At 40.6% G+C, this 24,058-nt stretch overlaps 2 protein-coding genes across 6 annotated transcripts in view; both read left to right on the plus strand.

The window, feature by feature from the left end:
- On the plus strand, window positions 1–21,586 carry peli1a (pellino E3 ubiquitin protein ligase 1a). Of its 3 annotated transcripts, none has more exons than XM_067440729.1 (7): window positions 1–186; window positions 9,315–9,491; window positions 9,570–9,699; window positions 11,292–11,393; window positions 13,040–13,237; window positions 15,481–15,669; window positions 18,369–21,586. In XM_067440729.1, exons 2-7 carry the CDS (start codon window positions 9,421–9,423, stop codon window positions 19,011–19,013), a joined length of 1,335 nt encoding a protein of 444 aa, XP_067296830.1. In that variant the 5' UTR covers window positions 1–186; window positions 9,315–9,420; the 3' UTR covers window positions 19,014–21,586. The 3 variants fall into 3 exon arrangements, with proteins under 3 accessions (XP_067296830.1, XP_067296832.1, XP_067296831.1); XM_067440731.1 differs by lacking the exon at window positions 1–186 and adding an exon at window positions 7,985–8,002; XM_067440730.1 differs by lacking the exon at window positions 1–186 and adding an exon at window positions 8,893–9,169.
- A 666-nt stretch (window positions 21,587–22,252) lies between these two features.
- vps54 (VPS54 subunit of GARP complex) overlaps window positions 22,253–24,058 on the plus strand; it is a 31,511-nt gene continuing 29,705 nt past the window's right edge. For all 3 annotated transcript variants that reach the window (XM_067440732.1, XM_067440733.1, XM_067440734.1), the window contains exon 1: window positions 22,253–22,378. The gene's annotated coding sequence lies outside the window, so the exon portion shown is untranslated. The remainder of the gene's footprint in view (window positions 22,379–24,058) is intronic.

A 24,058-nucleotide genomic window follows, 5' to 3' on the forward strand; every position in this document is an offset into this window, starting at 1 on the left:
TCTGTCAGTGCACTGAGACTCCTGTGGACATCCTGCCTCACTCCTTACATGATTTCTTTTGACCATTTATTCCGACAAACAGAACGCCTGCTGACATTTATTTCCGTCAGTACCCGAGTGAGTCCAGCTGGAGTTTCTTTAATTTGGCGCTTATCTGAGAAGGCTCACTCAAAAGTCTCATTAGAGGTAAGCTGTTACCTTTAGTGAATGGAAGTTAAAGCATTTTTTGTTGGATTTTGGCATATGCAAACGTTTGCTAAATTAACTAAACTCAAATAAATCCCAATAGTTGTATTAGTCTACGAAATATGCGGTCTGCTTAATGTAATTAACCTTGTTATGATTCAAAAGAAGATCCCCCCCCCCCCAAAAAAAAGATTTATATACTTCTCTTTACTTTAAGTGCATGCTTTACCTTCTCCTTTAAAATATTAATATGTAGCTAGGCCTATACTTTATTGGGTAAAATGTAATTTATTGTACATTCATGCAGAATCTTGCTCTTTGTTGCGTGCTGGACTGCTTTGGCTGTCACTGATTGACCAGCAGCGTTGATTGATTGACAGCTGTCAGGACAGTGTGTGTGATGTCCGCTGAGGATGGTGTGAGGAGTTTATAAATAAGCGCATCGTGTTTCTGAGTGTGTTCATCCGGATCACAGGCGCGCGCGAGTCTGCACTGAACCATGAACTGCTGGGTTATTTTTACCCAAATTTGAGTAAAATATGGACAAAACCAACAGTCGAGTTACATTATTCACATTATATTTTAACCCAAAGGTTGGGTTTGTCCATATTAGACCCAAAGCAACCCAGCAGTTTTTAGTGTGTATGTGTGTGTGTGTGTGTGTGTGTGTGTGTGTTCATCTGTCCCTCATTTTCGAGATTAAAAACTCAATGTAAACCTGCTAGCCAATGATAGAATTAGCTTTACAAAAGTTTTATGCACAAACTGTGTTATCGTAATATTAGCCACTGTCATGAATAAATAAGCTAAACAAACAAATAAACTACCAGCAGATTATATATATATATATATATATAAAATGTAAAACAGTAGACAATAGCTGTAGAAAAATAATATATTTATTTAAACCATAGAAAAGTCATTCACATGATTTACTTCTATTCATGCTTGCCCAATTTTACGCCAAAATAATGCAAAACACACAAGCAATGGCACAAAAATGCAGCCATAAAGTAATTTTTTAATGAAAAGCCGTTGTAAAATCTACTCGCTTTCTCTGAACAATGAAAACAGCTTGAACATTTTTCACATATTTCTCTTTTCACTGTTTTGTTTGATAGTGAAAATCCCCACGCTTCACTTCACTGAAATGAACTTCTTGTCAGCGTTCTGGTATTTGCTGCAACCTCTGGCACGCAGAAGTACATAATACACAGAAACACGACACACACAAATCTGTTAATTGAACCAAGAATCAATTACAGTATAGTAAAAAGCACATTTATTCTTTTCACACACACACACACACACACACACACACACACACACACACACACACACACACACACACACACACACACACACACACACAGTTAATTACTCAGCTCACACACACACACACACACACATTTGTTTTTGTGACATATGGGGACATTCCACACTGTAAAAAAAAGGGCAAATTTTGAACTTTTGCGGTACAATCGACTTGGATGTTTAAGTTATTTTAACTTAAATGATGTTAAACTGACTTTAAAAAATGAGTCTCATCTTGTATAACTAATAAAAACAAGTTTAACATTGCTTAACTTATTTTGATGAGTTAAAACAATGTAAAAACATATGTTGTCATAACTTATTGAACATATCATTTTTTACAGTGCATAGGCGTAATGGTTTTTATACTGTTCAAACCGTATTTTCTATTTCCTTACACTGCCCCTGGCCCTAAACCTACCCATCACAGCTCACACACACACACACACACACACACACACACACACACACACACACACACACACACACACACACACACACACACACACACACACACACACACACACACACACACACACACACACTGCCCCTAAACCTACCCATCACAGGAAACATTCTGCATTTTTACTTTCTAAAAAAAACTCCTCCTGTGTGATTTATAAGCATTTTGAAAAGTGGGGACATGGGTAATGTCCTCATATTTCACCCTCTCCTGTTATACCTGTGTCATACCCATGGCATTATACACATTTGTGTCCTCATATGTCACAAAAATATGCCCCCCCCCCCCCCCCCCCACACACACACCTTCCCTTCACTGCCTTTGTTCTCCCTCTTCTCTTTCTCTCGCTGGATCTGTCTTCAGCTCTATCCGGCTCTCTGCTTTTGATTTTCGGATATATTTATATTTTCTGCTGGTGGTTCAGTGCATGTGTTGATGAGTATGCTGGCTGCCTCCAGATAACACACTGGGTCCGACCGGGCTGTCACACGCTCTCTGGGACTACTGTACGGGCGTGCTTCAACTCAATAACGCACAGCCATGATTGTGTAAAAAGAGCAGGGGCAAATGTAAAAACCTTCCAAAAGTGTGTGTGTGTGTGTGTGTGTGGGGCTGAGCTCTTCACACTGTTAAAGACTTGGATTCCCATCCTAAACATGGACAAAGTTTCAAAAATTGAGGTGGACGTTTGATGGGAGTATTTCCGTGCCAAAAATACTCCTTCCTGTTAGTCATAATTTTCGGAGAGTTATATTATAATAAAACTAAAGACTTTTCGGAGATTTGAAGGATGCAGTGCTACTCTATAGATTGACATGAGATGGACTGAAACTGAGTTTTATCTATTATATATGTTTTGTATAAATAAAAGCTGATTGGATGAGAAAAATAACATGATTTTAGAACTTAGGTTTAATGTTTTACCAAATAAAAAACAGTTTGTGCGGACAGTTTCCAGAACTTCCTGAATATTAAGGAAATGGGTCAGTGAGCTTCTATCGATTTTAAAGAACATTTATTCCAAACCGGTTATTTCAACATTTGTTTAACAGGTGTGTTTGCAAGCTTGATTCTTAAAATGTAATTAAAATTCAAAGTAAATAAAAACTAAATTATTCCAAATGTAAAAACCTCCTAAAAGTGTGTTACGATCTATTATACAACTCTGATGAAACCGTTTTGGGCAAGTAAGAGCTGATTGGACGAGAAAAAATACATGATTTTAGAACTTTTAGAACCAATAAAAATAGTTTTTTGCGTACAGACTCCAGAATTTCCTGAATGTTTAGGAAAGGATCGATGAGCTTCTCTAGAACCCCACTCTCTAAAAGATACTGGGTTAAAAACAACCCAAGTTGGGTTGAAAATGAACCGACTGAATGGACCCATTCAAACAACCCAATTTCTGAGTTTGTCCATTTCAACCCAAATTGGGTTGTTTTTAACTCAGCAGGGTTCTAGACTCGATTTTAAAGAACCATTTATGCCAAACAGGTTCATTATAAGGAGAAATATCTAAAAAGATGGCTTACTTTCATGTTTAATGGGCAAGCTGCTTGATTCTTAAAATGCGATTAAAATTCAAAGTAAAAACTAAATTATTTAATTAAAACTAAATCCCTAAAATGATCCCATTATAACCCATGAAAGGGTCTATATAAAGCACATGACAGAAGCTTTTGAGCTTCAATATAGCAGCTTTTCTTCTAAGACTGAGCATTATATTTGACTCTTAAAAGACTTCATTCACCCCAACAGGAAGTATCTCCACTGTCTTCCCTAACCCCTATATAGTGCACTGTCTGATCGTTCCCTATCCCCTATATAGTGCACTGTCTGAATCGTCCCCTAACCCCTATATAGTGCACTGTCTGAATCATCCCCTAACCCCTATATAGTGCACTGTCTGAATCGTCCCCTAACCCCTATATAGTGCACTGTCTGAATCGTCCCCTAACCCCTATATAGTGCACTGTCTGAATCGTCCCCTAACCCCTATATAGTGCACTGTCTGAATCGTCCCCTAACCCCTATATAGTGCACTGTCTGAATCGTCCCCTAACCCCTATATAGTGCACTGTCTGAATCGTCCCCTAACCCCTATATAGTGCACTGTCGGAATCGTCCCCTAACCCCTATATAGTGCACTGTCTGAATCGTCCCCTAACTCCTATATAGTGCACTGTCTGAATCGTCCCCTAACCCCTATATAGTGTACTGTCTGAATCGTCCCCTAACTCCTATATAGTGCACTGTCGGAATCGTCCCCTAACCCCTATATAGTGCACTGTCGGAATCGTCCCCTAACCCCTATATAGTGCACTGTCTGAATCGTCCCCTAACCCCTATATAGTGCACTGTCTGAATCGTCCCCTAACCCCTATATAGTGCACTGTCTGAATCGTCCCCTAACCCCTATATAGTGCACTGTCTGAATCGTCCCCTAACCCCTATATAGTGCACTGTCTGAATCGTCCCCTAACCCCTATATAGTGCACTGTCTGAATCGTCCCCTAACCCCTATATAGTGCACTGTCTGAATCGTCCCCTAACCCCTATATAGTGTACTGTCTGAATCGTCCCCTAACCCCTATATAGTGTACTGTCTGAATCGTCCCCTAACTCCTATATAGTGCACTGTCGGAATCGTCCCCTAACCCCTTTATAGTGCACTGTCTGAATCGTCCCCTAACCCCTATATAGTGTACTGTCTGAATCGTCCCCTAACTCCTATATAGTGCACTGTCTGAATCGTCCCCTAACCCCTTTATAGTGCACTGTCTGAATCGTCCCCTAACCCCTATATAGTGCACTGTCTGAATCGTCCCCTATCCCCTATATAGTGCACTGTGTGCCATTCACCATAGAGAAGAGTTAATGTGTGAACATGACCGATTTCAGCCGCAGCTTCAGCGTCTGTTTATAATGTAGGGGGCGGGGCTTCAGATTCTAGAGAGCATTTGATTGGACAGAAAATGTGATGACACGCTGAAGTGCAGTGATGTCATCAAAATCACTGATCCTTATTGGTGGAAGTGAGAGACTAAGTTTTGAACGTTTATATAAATGTGAATTTTGTTTTGGAGCAACACTAGCTAACATCATAATAAAAGCCAAAAAACGAATCAGATTTTGATTTCATGGGGACTTGGAGAATCAAAATGAATAAGAATAAGAGAAAAGTCAAGTCTCGTCAGCTTTATTTATATCGCGCTTTTACAATGACGATTGTTTAAAAGCAGCTTCACAGTGTTAAACAGGACAATACTGCAACACAATTAGCAGTCGTTCTGGAGAAACGGTGATGTTATCAGCTTATTTTAATTTATCATATAGCAACCATGTTGGCAGATCAGTAATATAGTTGATAGAATTAAGTAAGACCTAACAAACACATTTTATTTGGATGTTTAGTTGAATAATTGTAGTGTCCCCAGATAGAGATCTCTCCTCGGCTGCGGTTAAACAAACAAACGTCCGCCCGCCCGTCTCTCTTACACACACAGTAGATGAGGTGGATTTAGGCTCTGTGAAGCAGCGTGGAGGTCGTGTGAGTGTGTGTCATAAAAGACCCTTTGTTGTGTGACGGTGAAGTCAGCCTGTGGTGGGGCGGGTGAGTCCTAAACTCAGAGCCCGGCGAGGGGATAATGAGGCTCTGTGTGGACGGACACACCTCCCTCTGGAGCAGGAGGAAACACTCACACACTGATCTGACCTTCAGCGCTCCAGATGCTATTAGCGGCCCGTTTGCTAAGGCTAGAGTCACTGTTTGACTATTTTTGCTCATACTTTGGGTTTCTATCAAACTCACGTGTTACTTAATTCGCTCCCCTCTCTTGCTGAGCAATAATAGCTATAGTCGGCGTGAAACAGAAGCTGCGATGGTCTTTTATTCTCTATTGTGCCGTATCTGAGTGAAACTTCTTCAAGGGTTGCCAGATTTTCACAACAAAACCTGCCCAATTGCACCTCAAAACTATCCCCAAACAAGCCCAATTGCCTTTTCGGGGGGTATTCTGGGGGGTAAATATACCTTTGTTTTTTTGGTAGGGTTCCCTGTTAAAAATAGCATTTCCGGGGTTAAATATCACATAATTGGGGTCACTTTAACCCACGGACATGAAAAACAGCCCGCGGCAACAGTGTTAACGTAGCCCAATTCTGCGGGAAAACCGCGGACTTGGCAACACTGACGGCTTCACAGACAAGAACAAATGTAAGGCGGGGCTTGATTTTGTCTGGGGAATTGATTGGATGACAGTGATTTGCTATTGGTGGATCTAATGTGAGTGACAGGTGGCCCCGCCCACTTCATCAGAGAAGAGGAATCGCTGCAAGAGGGAGGGATTGATGTGTACAGATAAATAATTTATAATAAATACTGCAGTTTTCATAATAAAACAAGAATTGTCAGTTTTGGTTGCATTGTTAGTTTAAGAAGTTTATTTTGCTTTAAATTGAAAAACCGAGCAGAAGCTACTGTGAGTGAGCCGGTGGAGTGAAAAATTGGGTCCCCCGCCCAAAGGATCCCATTGGTTCAAATTGCTTTTAATAGGTAGGCCTTCTCTCTTTAGCGCCTGATTACAATTCCTACAAAATCATGATAAATTCTGTTTAAACTACATTATAATGACAATATATGTCTGTATTAGTTAGCTTATATTATATACTATTAGCATAGCATACAGATAATAAGCGATTAGCCTGATAGCGTAGTTTATACACACATTTGCACTTACCCTACATATATTCGCAATCACTTTAATGTAATTGTGTTAAATTAAGTGTTAAATGTCCAGATATTTCAGTTATAAATAAAACAATCATGTTCAATTATTCACTTTTATTATTATTATTTATTAATTAACAGTAAATCAAGTGTAATAAATGACTTTCAATTGGTTTTATTATGAACTATAATGTGCTTTTGTACACATTATATAGTAAACTATGCGTATTTTAAATTAATATCATTCGTATTATTAGGATGACCGAGATTTGTCATGTCACCGCTTGATTCGAAAATGGGCGGGGCCAACACTGTTTTGATTTCAGCAAATCACTTTGGCCGAACGGAGACAGCGTGATTAATATTCATGAGCCATCAACCTGCAGCAGCCAATCGCGCGACAAAAGCAAAGCTGCTGAGGAAACGCGATCTACCTCAGGAAAGAGATGTCCGTGCCGTGACTCTTGTAATTAATATAAGTTAATGTTATTAAACAGATAAAAATAAACGTTTCATTCACATGGTTAAAACACGTACATTTAATCAGGCTTTAAAAATGCAAATATTTCTTCATAGTTCAAGTTCATAAAGTCCCATATAAATGTCTCTCTACGTACTCTACTTTTCTAAGTGATCAGAAGTTGATGGACAATAACAAAAAACACCCTAGCAACTCCCCTAGCAGTCTTTATCTTTAACTTAACCCAAACGCAACACGTCCGGACCAGAAATCTCAGCTAAACTTGAACACTCATATATGTGTGTGTTTGGATGCCCAGAAATTGGTCATGAATCATAGTTCCTCATTAGCAAACGTGCATACTTCAAAGAGCACGAGCCCAGAGTTGTGTGTGTGTGTGTGCCCTACATCTGGAGTGTATACTGTGTTGCCGTGGAAACACTGCGCGGTGTTGTGCAAATGTCTCCTGTATTCTGAGCAAATGTCTGGCATGGATACAGGGACGAGGCTGAGGTGTGACACACACACACACACACACACACACACACACACACACACACACACACACACACACACACACTGCCAGATATGTTTCTTAAGGACATGTGCTGTCATCCCTGAGGGCAGTAAGTGCTGTCTCTCTCTCTCTCTCTCTCTGTGTGTGTGTGTGTGTGGCAGGCAAGAATGAGGTGAGGAGTTTATTCACACTATCTGTCTTTCTGTCAGGCAGATGATGAAGTGCTTTAGGTCAGGATCAGATATCCGTGCTGAGAGAGAGAGAGAGAGAGAGAGAGAGAGAGAGAGAGAGAGAGAGAGAGGATGAAGGCCAGAGGTTTGCACATTCACACATGTAAGGTTAGGAGGCTTGTTGTTAATTATGCAGTTGCTAAAAAAATGAATGTCACTGATTCGCGTTTGCATTACTCCTCCAATACACACACACACACACACACACACACACACACACACACACACACACACACACACACACACACACACACACACACACACACACACACACACACACACACACAGCTGTCAATATTTCTCTGTTTGACTGTGCTTGTGTGTTGTTTAGCTCTTGTGATTATATATTTTTTGTAATTGTTTATGCTCGTTTTATTTGTTGAATTGCAATTGTGTTTGTCGGTCGATGTGTATATGTGTGTGTTTGCTATTTTACATTTTTGTATGTTCATTTTGTGTGTCGTTTGTTGCTTTGCAGTTTGTTTAGTTGTGCTGTTGGCTGTTTTTATAGATTATTTATGCTTGTGGGTTTGTAATTGTTCTTTGTAGTATTGTATATGTTTTATGAGCTGGTGTGTGTGTGTGTTTGTTGGTTGATTTGGAATTGAGTTTGTTGTGTTGGTTAATTTGTGCATGTGTGTGTTTGCTTTGCACATTTACTTATGTTTGTTTCTGGTTACATTTTTTGATTTGCACTTTGTTGTGCAGGTGTGTGTTTGTTGCTTTGCACATTTATTTATGTTTGGTTTGGTTTATCTGTTTATTTATGTTTTGTTTGGTTTGTTGCTCAGCAGTTGTGTTTGTTTGTTAAATTGTGCTTGTGTGTGTTGGTTTAAACATGTATTTGTGCTGGTTTTATAGGTATGTTTGCAGTAGCGTTTGTTTGTTGATTTGTCAGCCACCTGTTTTTAGGTGTTACTTGAGTTTATGAGTGTTTGTTTTGCACTAGCACTGTCATTTGTGGCTGTGAGAGTTGATGCTTTTGCGCCGGAAACAGAGATGTCTGTCGCCTGCTATTTTTATGTCTGTGGTTTCATCGCGTGTCAACGTCGACTGACTTTTCATGACCGCTTGACCCTGACGGAGCAAAACAGCACTGATGCCAACCCGCACTGAGAGGAAGCGAAACCATCTCAGCGATATTTCTGGAAGATCCCCTGTTTTATTTTCTGAAGAGCTCAATGTTTACGTGTTTGTTATTGGACTTCTTCCAATAGTATTGTTTTGCTGTGCTGTGTTGCACTGTAGTCTCAGTGGCGCCTCCCTACAGGTGGGAACTAACCTGGCATCGCTAACATTTGAGGCTTTTTTGTGCTACTTTATAAGGCGTGTGTGTGGGTGTGTGAATCACAGGCATCTGTTGCTTAGTCATTCGTTGTGGGCCACAGATGAGCATAACCTGTGTGTGTTTGCAGATGTGTTCTGCTGAGGCTGTGATGGTGGAGCACTGAGGAAGGAAGATCAAAAAGGCAAAGACAAAAAACATTTCAAAAGGAAGTGTTTGAGCTGAAGATCAGAGCGATGTCGGTGCCTGAGCAGGAGCAGCTGAGCTCTTCTAAACCCGTCAAATACGGAGAGCTCGTCATCCTCGGGTAAGGTTTGCATTCATGCTTTGTAAATCTGGCTAATGCGAGATTGTGCACTAATGTCTTTGTTTTTTTGCTGCACAGCTACAACGGCTCTCTACCGAACGGAGACCGGGGCAGGAGGAGAAGTCGCTTCGCTCTGTTCAAGAGACCCAAAGCCAACGGAGTCAAACCCAGCACCGTCCACAGCACATGCAGTCCACAGACCGCCAAGGTACACGCCCGATAATCATCTTTAAACGTCTTTTAAAAGTTTTATTGCTCATTTATATGTGTCACATTGCATTTTTAAGGGCTTCTGCACAAGCTGAGTGTTTAAAGGGATAGTTCACCCAAAAATGAGAATGTGATGTTTATCTTCTGACCCCCAGTGCATCCAACATGTAGGTGTGTTTGTTTCTTCAGGAGAACACAAATGAAGATTTTTAACTCAACCGGTGCTGTGTGTAGGTCATATAATGATGTGAATGGGTTACAACTCTATGAGAGCAAAACAAACATGCTTAGACAACATGCGGCTCATGACGACACACTGATATCTTAAGACACAAAACGATCAGTTTGTGTGAGAAATCGAGCCGTATTTATATCATTGTTTACCTCAAATACAACGCTATATCCAACAGCCTTCACTTCCGGTAAGGTCAATATACACGCTCTGGCTCGTATATTATTTTTGACCTTATCGGAAGTGAAAGCTGCTGGATATAGTGTTGTATTTGAGGTAAACAATGATATAAATACGGCTCGATTTCTCACACAAACTGATCGTTTTGTGTCTTAAGATATCAGTGTGTGGTCATGAGCCACAGGGCTCTTTGTGTATGTCGTCTGAGGCCACGTCCACACGAAGCCAGCGCTTTCCCAATCCGGTCTTTTTTCCCCCTCGTTTCAAGAAATATCTGCGTCCACACGAGATTACCGAAACTGACTAAAACGATGTAGTTTGCATGCCAGGCCAGTGTGTGGCGCTGTAATTCTGCCACAGAAATACACTAAAAACGGAGAAGAAGAGTTGTGGCTAGCAGGGGTATAGCAGTGGTCGGCGGTGAGGCGAAATCTCACAATAAAATAACAATAAATACATTTGCTACTTAACAGATGTGTTTTATTAATGCCTACACCTACCCCAACCCGAAACATACCCTTACAATAATGCAGATACGGTACTTACATGACGCGATATTGATGTGCGCATGCCCAGTGCCCGTAGTTGTATCCCTTAACTCTTTCACAGTGCTGGACGTAGTGTGAGGACATCAGCGTTTCAGAAAATATACGGATTCGCAGTACACACGAAAACGGAAGATGATCATTTTCAGATTTACCCACTTTGGGACCCGGTTCCAGAAAATATCGGATTCATGCTTCTAAAACGCCGGATCCGTGTGGACGAAACGCTGATACGGTACAAAATGTATACGTATACAGCTAAAGGCGTCTCCGTGTGGACGGGGCCCAAGCATGTTTTTTTGCTCTCATAGAGTTGTTACCCATTCACATGCATTATATGACCTACACACAGCAACGGTTGAGTTAAAAATCTTAATTCGTGTTCTACTGGAGAAACAAACACACCTACATGTTGGATGCACTGGGGGTCAGTAGATAAACATCACATTCTCATTTTTGGGGTTGCTATCCCTTTAAATGTGAGCCGTATTTCCTACAGCATGTTGCATTTAGCTCATGTAGCATGCAACACATTTATCCTCCTCATGTTTCGCTGTCATCTGTTGCTCCTGTGCGCTGATCCTTGAACTGTGACCTGACATGAGTGATGTAAATGCAGTGTTGTTTCTGCAGGCCATCAGTAATAAAGACCAGCACAGCGTCTCGTACACGCTGTCCCGAGCGCAGACGGTGGTGGTGGAGTACACACACGACAGCACCACGGACATGTTTCAGGTGCGTTTCTGTGGGTGGGTTTGCGCCGTTACCTGGGGAAGCTTGTTTCCACCACAGAATAGAAAATTAAAAAAGGTAATCGCGACTTTATAACTCACAAATGTGTCAGAATTACGAGAGAAAAGCGCAATTATCTTTTTTATTTTTTATTGAGTGGCGGAAACAAGCTTTCATATTTCCTGATTTGCTTAATTTAAACTAGTGATGCACCGAGATGATGTTTTACTGAAACACCAAAACCAAAATTAAAGGTGCACTATGTAACATTTTTGCAGTAAAATATCCAAAACGCACCAGGCCAGTGTTATATATTTTGTTCAGTTGAGTTAACAATATCCTAAATGTTACAAAATGTATTTGTAAATTGTGAGAAAATTGCTATTTTAACCAATGAGCCGGGACGTCTGAGGGAGTCGCCTGTCGATTGCTTTACATCTGCGTTACTCTCGGTGTCCGGTTTTATTCTTCAGAAGCGCTTTACTCTTAGCAGTGTGAACAAGAGTCACAGCAGCTGCTGAGCGAACGCAGAGTAACGTCAGAACATCATTTTAAACACACTGAGATGTGTCTAATATGATAAACAGAGCTGCGTTACCTCACACTCATGACCGGAAAAGCGTAAATGGCGCCGGTGACTGTGTCCCGTCATAATAAAAGTCCCGCTGCTCGCGAGCCGTGTGTTTGTGTAACAATCGCTCCAGTGGCCTCGCTCAGCTCCTCAACACTCGGTCCTGCTCTGCTTCACTACAGTAACGTTAATAACCGCATCCATGAACGTGATTTCTGCCCGAGTCCAATCCCGATTGTTTTCCACCGGCTGTGAGGTGAAAACCACATGTCCCAAGATTCTGCGCTCTTGTTTTGAATAAGCGCCCTCTAACGGATGGAAAAGTTACATAGTGCAGCTTTAACTCTTTCCCTGCCGTGTTTTCACTGTTCGACGCTAGGGGGTGCTATTACACATCTGGTCAAGAATCTCCATGATCAAAACACAGAAAAAGAAGACGCAGAAACAAGTGATATCGTATGTAAGCAGATGCATATGTAAAATAACATGATCATCAACATCAACACTGGTTGAGCGATTACATGAGACATGAATCATTTCAGTGATTTGTGATGTATCGTTTCAATCATGTTCAAATTTATTTGGTGCGATAACTAGTAGTAAAGCAGAATAGATGATCAGCTACAACGGTCTGTCATGCCACATTAAAGAGCGGCAAAATCATATTTATTGCTTGAATTTGGTAATAAAGACTTTTGTTTATTATCAAAAGTAACAAAACACAAAGCTTATCGTGATTATTAGATGGCAAGTGTGAAACAAATAATGTTTAGCTGTAGACTAAAAGATCTCAGTTCATCAAAATAAAGGTTGATATAAAAGTCTTTGATTGGTCTATGATTGGGGCCCTCCAAAACATTTTTCAGCCAAATATATTCAGTTGCTGAATTTTCAGTGCATCACATTTAAACTATGCATAAATTTCATGCAAATAAAAGGCAAAGTTAGTGGGTTTGATTCATCGTGATTAAATTTCAAACACCCACATATTATATTGATATTATCAGTGTGATTTTGCTCTGTGTGTGATTTCCGCTTCATCATTGAACAAACCCTCTAAAACATCCTTCTTTTGCAGATCGGCCGGTCCACTGAAAGCCCCATTGATTTTGTGGTGTTGGACATGGCGCCAGGTTGTCACGGCAACAGCGACACGCTTTCGTCCCAGAGCACGATTTCGCGATTCGCGTGCCGGATCGTGTGCCAGCGAGCCCCGCCCTACACCGCGCGCATCTACGCCGCCGGCTTCGACTCCTCCAAAAGCATCTTCCTGGGGGTGGGTCAAACACACTCCTCCCACACAAACTCTCTCCTCTCTAACAGTCTTTCACACTCATCCATCCATCCCTCCATCCGTTCCACGATGCATTCATGTGCTCTCCTATCACTGATCCTGGAGAGGCTGAAAATGAACAAGTGAGTGAGTGAACAAATTCATGAAGAGAATGATCGACTCTACCGTTCTTAAGTTTGGGTCGGTGCGATGTTTAAATGTGTTTGAAAGAAGTCTCTTCTGCTCACCAAGGCTGCAATTATTTGATCAAAAATACAGTAAAAACATCAAAAAAATTATAATATTATTACTATTTAAAATAACAGATTTCTATTTGAATACATTTTAAAATGTAATGTATTCCTGTGATCAATTCATCATTATTACTCCGGTCACATCAAGAACCGCTCATGATTGTTATCAATGTTAATGTTTCACTTCATATTTAGAGGAAACAGTGATACATTTTTTCCAGGATTGTTTGATTAATAGAAAGTTCAAAAGGACAGCATTTATTTGAAATATAATATTTTCAAATTTTTCATGATAAATGTCTTTACCTTCTCTTTTGATCAATTTAATGCATCCTTGATGAATGAAAGTATTCATTTATTTTTTTGACCCCAAACTTTTGAACAGTAGTTAATGTGAGTGAATGAATGAATGAATGAATGAATCAGTGAATAATGTGATTGATTGAATGAATCAGTGAATGAAGTGAGTGAATGAATGAATCAGTGAATAATGTGAGCGAATGAATGAATCAGTGAATGAAGTGAGTGAATGAATGAATCAGTGAATAATGTGAGCGAATGAATGAATCAGTGAATGAAGTGAGTGAATGAATGAATCAGTGAATAATGTGAGCGAATGAATGAATCAGTGAATGAAGTGAGTGAATGAATGAATCAGTGAATAATGTGAGCGAATGAATGAATCAGTGAATAATGTGAGCGAATGAATGAATCAGTGAATAATGTGAGTGAATGAATGAATCAGTGAATAATGTGAGCGAATGAATGAATCAGTGAATAATGTGAGTGAGTGAATGAATGAATCAGTGAATAATGTGAGTGAATGAATGAATCAGTGAATAATGTGAGTGAATGAATGAATCAGTGAATAATGTGAGTGAATGAATGAATCAGTGAATAATGTGAGCGAATGAATGAATCAGTGAATAATGTGAGTGAATGAATGAATCAGTGAATAATGTGAGCGAATTAATGAATCAGTGAATAATGTGAGCGAATTAATGAATCAGTGAATAATGTGAGCGAATTAATGAATCAGTGAATAATGTGAGCGAATTAATGAATCAGTGAATGAATTAACAAATCAGTGAATGAAGTCTGTGAAAGAATGAATCAGTGAATTAAGTGAGCGAAGGAATGATTTGGTGAATAAAATCAGCAAATGAATAAATTATTCAGTCATTGAATCAGTGAATCTGAATAAATCAATGACTCTGAATGAATCAGTGAATGAAGGGAGTGAATGAATGAATCGGTGAATAAAGTGTATGAATGAAGTGAGTGAATGAATGAATCAGTGAATGAAGGGAGTGAATGAATGAATCAGTGAATAAAGTGTATGAATGAAGGGAGTGAATGAATGAATCAGTGAATGAAGGGAGTGAATGAATGAATCAGTCAATGAAGTGAGTGAATGAAGTAAGTGAATGGATGAATCCGTGCATGAAGTGAGTGATTGAATCAGTGAATTTGAATGAGTCAGTGAATGAAGTGAGGGAATAAATTAATTAGTGAGTGAAGTGAGTGAATGAATGAATCAGTGAATGAAGTAAGGGAATTAATTAATTAATGAGTCAGTGAATCTGAATGAATGCATGAACGAGTGAATCTGTGAATGAAGTGAGTGAATGAATGAGTGAGTGAATCTGTGAATGAAGTGAGTGAATGAATGAGTGAGTGAATCTGTGAATGAAGTGAGTGAATGAATGAGTGAGTGAATCTGAATGCATGAACGCGTGAATGAATGAATGAATGATTGAATCTGAATGCATAAACGTGTGAGTAAGTGAATGAATGAGTGAATCTGAATGAACGCATGAACGTGTGAATGAATGATTGAATCTGAATGCATAAACGTGTGAGTAAGTGAATGAATGAGTGAATCTGAATGAATGTGTGAATTAATGAGTGAATGAGTGAATCTGAATGTGTGAATGAATGAGTGAGTGAATCTGCATGAACGCGTGAATGACTGAGCCTGTGCCTCCGCAGGAGAAGGCGGCGAAGTGGTGGTGCGCTGACAGTGAGATGGACGGGCTGACCACGAACGGCGTGCTGGTGATGCGGCCGCGGCACGGCTTCAGCTGCGAGGCCAAAGCGGCGGCCTGGAGAGAGATCTCCGTCTGCGGACACGTCTTCACCCTGAGGGAGACGCGCTCCGCCCACAAACCCGGACAACTGGTGAGAGAGAGCCAAACGCGTCACCTAACACACTTTCTGCTTAAACGTACAGCCAGAGTGAGGGCCGGGAGTCACTCAGGCGTACTGCAGTCCCCAAACTTCAGCAGGTCAAAACTTCACCATAGAGACATTTTGGTGCTGCACAGATAAACATTAGGGTTAGATTTCCTTGTTGTGTTACTCAACCATCACCATGACAACAAAATTCCCACTGTCCTTATCTGGAATCACACACACACACACAGACAGCAGAAATGTTGTGCAGTTTTGCAGCATGAATGATAGTGTGTGTGTGTGTGTGTGTGTGTGTGTTGAATCAGTGGACACAGAGCTTGTGTGCTGTCCTGTGTGTGTGTGTGTGTGTGTGTGTGTGTGTGTGTGTGTGTGTGTTGAATCAGTGGACACAGAGCTCGGGTGCTGTCCTGTGTGTGTGTGTGTGTTGAATCAGTGGACACAGAGCTTGTGTGTGTGTGTGTGTGTGTGTTGAATCAGTGGACACAGAGCTCGTGTGTGTGTGTGTGTGTGTGCGTGTTGAATCAGTGGACACAGAGCTTGTGTGCTGTCCTGTGTGTGTGTGTGTGTGTGTGTGTTGAATCAGTGGACACAGAGCTCGTGTGCTGTCCTGTGTGTGTGTGTGTGTGTGTGTTGAATCAGTGGACACAGAGCTCGTGTGCTGTCCTGTGTGTGTGTGTGTTTGTGCGCTGTTGTGCGTTATATGACTCCGGTCCGACTGGAATGTTTGTTGTGTTGTTAAATCTGGTCTCCATGGCGTCAGAAGTCCTGTCCGTAACCTCGCCATGCAGCTTTTTTCTGGATGTGCAGTGTGTGAGAATGAGACGTTATGAAATGACAGTCGCTGGTAAACAACTGCAGTTCTGAAAATCCCTTCGTTCCCGTATCCTGTGTTTCTCAATATCTGCCGGCCACTTCAGAGCTCATAAATGGGTCTTATGGGAAGACTGATCTCGTTATTCAACTTATGTGATTATTTCACACAAAATCAAACAAGCAAAACTATATGCTTTACTTGAATGGCATCTATCTATCTATCTATCTATCTATCTATCTATCTATCTATCTGTCTATCTATCTATCTATCTATCTATCTATCTATCTATCTATCTATCTATCTACCTATCTATCTATCTATCTATCTATCTATCCGTCCATCTGTCTGTCTGTCTGTTAACTGTCCTTCTGGCTGTGAGTTGTGTAAATGCTGTCTGTCGGTCCATGCGTCTGTCTGTCTGTCTGTCTATCTATCTATCGGTCTGTCTATCTATCTGTCTGTCGGTCCGTCTGGCTGTCTGTCTGTCTGTCCGTCTGTCTGTCTGTCTATCTATCTATCGGTCTGTCTATCTATCTGTCTGTCGGTCCGTCTGGCTGTCTGTCTCCCCTATCCTTCTGGCTGTGAGTTAACTGTCCTTCTGGCTGTGAGTTAACTGTCCTTCTGGCTGTGAGGTGTGTATATGCTGTCTGTCTGTCTGTCCTTCTGGCTGTGAGGTGTGTAAATGCTGTCTGTCTGTCTGTCTGACCTTCTGGCTGTGAGGTGTGTAAATGCTGTCTGTCTGTCTTTCTGGCTGTGAGGTGTGCATATGCTGTCTGTCTATCTTTCTTTCTGGCTGTGAGGTGTGCATATGCTGTCTGTCTGTCTATCCTTCTGGCTGTGAGGTGTGCATATGCTGTCTGTCTGTCTATCCTTCTGGCTGTGAGGTGTGCATATGCTGTCTGTCTGTCTATCCTTCTGGCTGTGAGGTGTGTATATGCTGTCTGTCTGTCTATCCTTCTGGCTGTGAGGTGTGCATATGCTGTCTGTCTGTCTATCCTTCTGGCTGTGAGGTGTGTAAATGCTGTCTGTCTGTCCTTCTGGCTGTGAGGTGTGTATATGCTGTCTGTCTGTCTATCCTTCTGGCTGTGAGGTGTGTATATGCTGTCTGTCTGTCCTTCTGGCTGTGAGGTGTGTAAATGCTGTCTGTCTGTCCTTCTGGCTGTGAGGTGTGTAAATGCTGTCTGTCTGACGCTGCACCTGTGTAATCTCCTCTGTTAGTGGTGTTTTGTCTGTCCCGGCGGAGACAGAGACCCGAGGTGACTCTGGGAGGTTTCTCTGGATATCTTGTGCTCTTTAAACAGTGGCTGTGGATTGGCTTTGCTCCATCATGGCTGTGTGTGTGCTCGCTGTGCGTCGCCTGACTCACTGTAGACCTGAGCGGTCCTGTTTGCAGAGCCGGTGGAGTCATGCAGGAATAAGAGCGCCATCTAGTGGCCGGCTAGAGTCGGTGCAGATCGACCTCGCCTGACTCCCTGAAAGAAACCACTCTATGAGGCAGGCTTAGGCTTATTCATCGTTTGATATTATATAATCAGTTTGATTATTTACAGAAGTGACTGTTTTAGTTCCTAATGCCATCCTTGTCATTGAATAATAAACACCTGCACACACATATATATATATAGCTCTGGAACAAAATAAGAGACCACTGCAAAATTATCAACATTTCTGGTTTTACTATTACTGTTAACATTTCCAAACATCTCCAAGACTCTTGAAGAAACAACAATTCATGGCAAAATAAATGTTTGAAAATGTGAACTGATATTACCTGACACAGTATGGCAAAATACTTTTGGGGGGTGAAAATACTAACGTGCCTAATAAGTCAAATAAGTATAAATAAGTTATACTTTTTCTTTCTCTCTAGGTTGAAAACGAGTCTCAGGAGTTGACGGACGGGACGTTAATCGATCTGTGCGGAGCGACGCTCCTGTGGCGTTCGGCTGAAGGCCTGTCCCGCACGCCGACCCTCAAACACCTGGAGGTGCTGCGGCGGGAGCTGAACGCGGCCCGGCCTCAGTGTCCCGTGGGCCTCCGCACGCTGGCCTTCCCCAGCTTAGACCGCTCCTTCATCGGCTCGGGCCACGACGACCAGCCCTGGGCGTACCTGCACTGCGGACACGTGCACGGATACCACGCCTGGAGGGGGCGCCGCGGGCTCACGAAAGAGGGCTCGACCGAGGAGGAGGACGACGAGTCCGAGGCCAAAGAGGACACGGAGCATGAGCGGCAGAAGGAGGGCGAGAGAGAGTGCCCGCTGTGCCGCACGCGGGGCTTATATGTGCCGCTCAAATTAGGCCGCGAGTCGTGCTTTTATTTGGACGGCGCGCCTCCGACGCACGCTTTTAACCCCTGCGGACACGTGTGTTCAGAGCGGACCGCGGCCTTCTGGAGTAAACTGCAGCTGCCACACGGAGCTCACGGGTTTTACCCCGCCTGTCCATTCTGCATGAGGCCACTCGCTCGCGAGAGCAAGTTCGTGAGACTCATCTTTCAGGGGCCGCTGGACTGAGTGTGTGCGTGTTTTTAAGACTCATACGTGCCAACGCATTCACCAGAGGCGGACAGAGTACACAGCTTCATTACTTGAGTAAAAGTACAGATACCCCTTGATAAATTTTACTCAAGTACAAGTACAGTCAGATGTCCACTTAAAGGATTAGTTCACCCCAAAATGAAATGTATGTCATTAACTCCTCACCCTAATGTCGTTCCTCACCCGTAAGACCTCCGTTCATCTTCACACATGTTTAAGATATTTTATATTTAGTCCGAGAGTGTATGCACACTATACTGTTCATAACTGTCCTGATTCATAACCGTTTGAATCTTTGAGGATTGAAAACAAACGCGGAAGAAAAGACAATGCTGAATAAAGTCGTAGTTTTTGTTATTTTTGGGCCCAAATGTATTTTCGATGCTTCAAGAGACTCTGATTAACCCACTGATGTCTCATATGGACTACTCTGAGGATGTTTTTATTCCCTTTCTGGACATGGACAGTATAGTGTGCATACACGTGCATACGCTCTCGGACTAAATATAAAATATCTTAAACTGTGTGTGAAGATGAACGGAGGTCTTACGGGTGAGGAACGACATTAGGGAGAGGAGTTAATGAAATAAATATCGTAATATAGTAAAAGTACTATACTATAGTACTGAAGTACTTGTTTTTAAAAGTACTTGAGTATCAAGAGTACATTTTTTAAATATGGCATTACTACTGCCACAGTGCTTGCATTTATGTACAGAAACGTCCTACATTAAAAAATTTTTTAATGTTAATACCCTGGAGAATGTAAAAGGAATTGAAAGTAAAATCAAGTCATTTTCATATTTTTACCATGTTGCTTTATTTAACTTTTCTCACTTCCCCACAAAGGCAACGCTCTGACAAACCTCTGCTAGAGTTTTAAGGGATCACATTTGACCCTGACTGTGTTAAACACACACCGCATACTCGAGAACATCACGGGTCGGCACATTCCCGGATGGACCTGCTGCGTCTTCATCCATCGTTTCGTCTCTTATCTAAATCTGACCATGGAGCTGATTGCTGATAGGCCGTCCCAATCAGGGGCGGCGGCACAATCCAATCACGTTTGAGAGGGAAACAACAAATTGAGGGTTTCCGAGTTTTTTAGAAGAAGTAACGGGTACTTGCGGTTATGGATATGAATGTAGTGGATTAAAGAGTGCAATATTTGCCTCTCAAATGTACTTGAGTAAAGTCATGAGTACTCCCCAAAAATGATACTCGAGTAAAGTACAGATCCCTCAAAATTGTACTTAAGTACTGTGCTCAAGTAAATGTGCTCTGTTACTGTCCGGCTCTGGTATTCAGCTTTCCCACAAGCCATCTGTTCTCCGCACTGCCAGCTGTCTGACCGGACGGAGCGAAGCCTTTGTCGTACATTCAGTAGTTTTCTGTTAAAGTCACTGTTCTTGAATCTTAAAGTCATTAAAGTCAGCGTGAAATCACAATAATGGATTTCTGCAATATTTATTATAAATGTTATTTCCATGCACATGATGTGGCCCCTCCCTCATCTCTTCTCTGAAGACGAGGGCGGGGCAATAACCTGTCACTCAAATGAGATCCACCAATAGCAAACCACTGCCATCCAATCAATTCCCCACAGATAAAGTCAAGTCCCGCCCTACATTTGTTCTTGTCTGTGAAGCAATTTCACTCGGATATATGGGTGTCGGAACCATTGTGTGTGTGTGTGGGACAAGACCCACCCACTTTTACGCCCAATGATATTGGAGCCACTCACTTTTATCGTCTCTAATTCAGCACATGTCTGTTTACCAACCCCTAACCGAGAAACACTTATTAGGAAACACATATTTTCTCAATTTTTATTGAAAATAAATCCCTTTCCGATCTGATATGTGATGGGAAAAGGGAGTAGAGCGAGTTCGGCAAAAGGCGGATTCGAACCTCAGATCGATTTGCGTCAAAACGTGATGCCATGTATTTGCCACGGTAAATTACTAATTGATTTTGGTAATTTTGTCTGGCCCAATCAATCATTTAGTAAACAGTGGTATATTTGTATTTAATGTAAATGGCATTTAACGTTACTCCAGTAAAAAAAAAACCCTGAGTGAGAGGACCCACCCACTTTTATTTGCTTCCGACGCCCATGCTCTCATATATACGTCACAATAGAGAAGAAAAGACAGCTTCCTTTCACGTCGACTTTAATGTTCCTCATAAGAAGACCTGTTATGCATCTGTACGAATAACTTCAGTGGGTGTGTAAACCTGTTTTCTGAGTTGTTCTGCTTTCCTTTCATGTGTTTAACAATCGATTATCGCTTCAAAAAATGCCAATGATTTTCATCATCAACGATGAGTTTGAAGTGAGGTTATGATGTTATTATAATGTATATATATTAAAACGATGTTGTTGTTGTTGCATTTTCTCAGAAATGTTTTGTATCATTCTTAAAGAATAAAGGTAATAGCTTATATTTCAATAAAACACTTTCCAATCTGTATTTAACATTTTAAAATGGTCAGACAGACATAATATAGAAAGAAACAGAGAAGCTGAATAAATGAATGAACAAAAAGAAAGACAATGCATAATAAATGAAAGAACAAAGAAATGAATGAAAAGAAATCAGAACGAATGACTTTTATTTTGCACCAAAAACAGCCTTAACAAGCAAAAATACAATAAAGATATTACACTTTTAAGAGTTTTAACAACTTAGTTCTTTATACAATTAAAACATGTTTGTTGAAAACGGAAAAAGAAGGTATTTTATTTAAAAATTTACATTTATGAATGTAAAGTTTTTCAATGAATAGTAATAAAGAGCTACTTAATATGTAAAGGCTTTCTTTCCAAAATCTTTTTTTTAAACTCATTTTAAACAACAAAGGAATGAAAAGAAATAAGAGAAGACTATTTTCTTTTTGTACAAGCAAAAAGACAATAAACAAGATACTATACACTGCATAAAATGTTTAAATGGTGTATTATATAAGTTTAGTTACCCTTTAAACAAGCAACTTATTTATTTCTTAATAATTCAAATATATATTTTGTAATAAGTTACCATAAACGTACTATGAAAATACTTTATTATTGCTCTCTAAAAGCACACATTTTAGCAAACGTTTGGGGATAAACTCGTTTTTTTTTTACACAGAACTAATGATTATATGACGGAGTGAGATTTGTTTTGTACGCGTTGACAACTTGTAAACCGGAAGTGTCTGCGTTGCGCGCGCAGTGCACTATGGGCCGGTGACCGGCGGACCGCTGAGTTGTATGATATGAGCCCGTATGTGAGGATGTGAGCGGGATCTGTCGATATTATGTCCGCCAGGAGCTGCTTTATTTCATATAACAGGTATTCTCCACCGCAGACACACGCCGCGGGGGTTATGAGCGTGCGAGCGGCGCTTTAATGGCGGTTTGTTATGATTAGCGCTCCGGTTAGCAGCGGCTCGGTGTGTGTAACGTTAGCACACATTAACAAACTCAACACACACATATACCGGATAACACACAATAACAACACACTCACAACTACCGGATTCACTGTCAAACCAGCAGAAATCACGTATATATGTTAATTTAAGCGTGCGTCCGTGTGTGTGTAAAGCGGTTGTAGCGCTGAGGGGATTTGTTTTTGCTCCTCACAGGTAATTTCATCAGGTATTAATAAACATAATTATATTTTTAATAATCAAGAACATTATATATATTAATACATTAAAGCGGGTCGTGTCTCCACTTGACGCTAAAGCCGCTAAACGAAGATAATGAATGGGGTTGAGCTGTCAGACGGTTCTGGGTCAATACACATTTATAATTGCTCAAAATCATCATAATAATATAATAAAAGTTTAGTTATTTAAATATAGGCTGTTTAAACGTAAATTGATGGTGAGATAATGATTGATCTGTGTGTGGTTTGAGTTGAGTTGATCAACTCTCATCTGACTGATTGTGTCACGTGTCCTGTCTTAAAAACATTATTTATTTTAACATATCATTATTTAATATGTCCGTTTTGGGGCAAAATTAGTACAAGGGCGTTTAATTACATCATACAATGCGAGAATATGCAGTGTTGGGTCGGGTGTGAGGCATTACTAAGTATTTTAATTACGTTTCTCTCGGAAAAGTAACATAACGGATTACTTTTTTGTAATGGAATTGTTACTTCGGATGTAATTGCATTAAATACTGTATAAATAGTGGATGTAACATCACAACTTAATGTTAAAATGTTTGTAATGTATATCCCTTTAAACACACTTTTGCGAATGGTTAATTTGAAAGAATTAAAAGAGCGTTTTAGTGTCTATCCTTGTGTTGTTCATTTTTATATGGGATTTAGAAAGTAACTTGTAATCCAATACTTTTTGTAGAGCGAGAGAGTAATTAGTACAGTAATGTATAAAAAATGACACTGTTGAAAATGTAATACCTAGTGATTAATTCCTTTTTTAGCATAACTTGCTCAACTGAGATCATATGTGATGATAGATTCCCTCTTCATTAAAAACGTGTTTTTCTGTGAAGCAGCTTTGAAATATGTGTTGGGAAAAGTGCTAAAAATACATAAAGTGCAACAAATGTGATGTTAAATGTCTGGGTGACATTAAAAACTAACAAGAATTTGAAGAAAATTGTGCTCGGTTATTATAAAAATAATGAAAAGAAAAATAATGTAGCTTACTTTTGTATTTTTTATATATATATATATATATATATAATAACTGTCTGAGAAATACTGCCATGTGCATTACTATTTATTTATTTTTCTTATCACTACTGAGAGTTTAGATGAAATTGTGCTATTTCTTAGTCTTTTTACGTCACATAAAGTGTAGTTTCGTATTTAACTTCTGAGTGTGATATGTGTTGAATAAGTCTTGGCAGGTTTGACTCGTGTGTGTGAAGTTGTGCTGAATGAGTGTTGCTGTAGCGTAAGTGTTATGTGTGTGTGTGTGTGTGTGTGTGTGTGTGTTTTGAGTCTCCGCTGCAGATGTGTCAGTCGGGCTGGGGACTTTAACAGCTC

This window comes from Pseudorasbora parva, chromosome 4 (assembly GCF_024679245.1).
Source record: "Pseudorasbora parva isolate DD20220531a chromosome 4, ASM2467924v1, whole genome shotgun sequence".
NCBI lineage: Eukaryota > Metazoa > Chordata > Actinopteri > Cypriniformes > Gobionidae > Pseudorasbora > Pseudorasbora parva.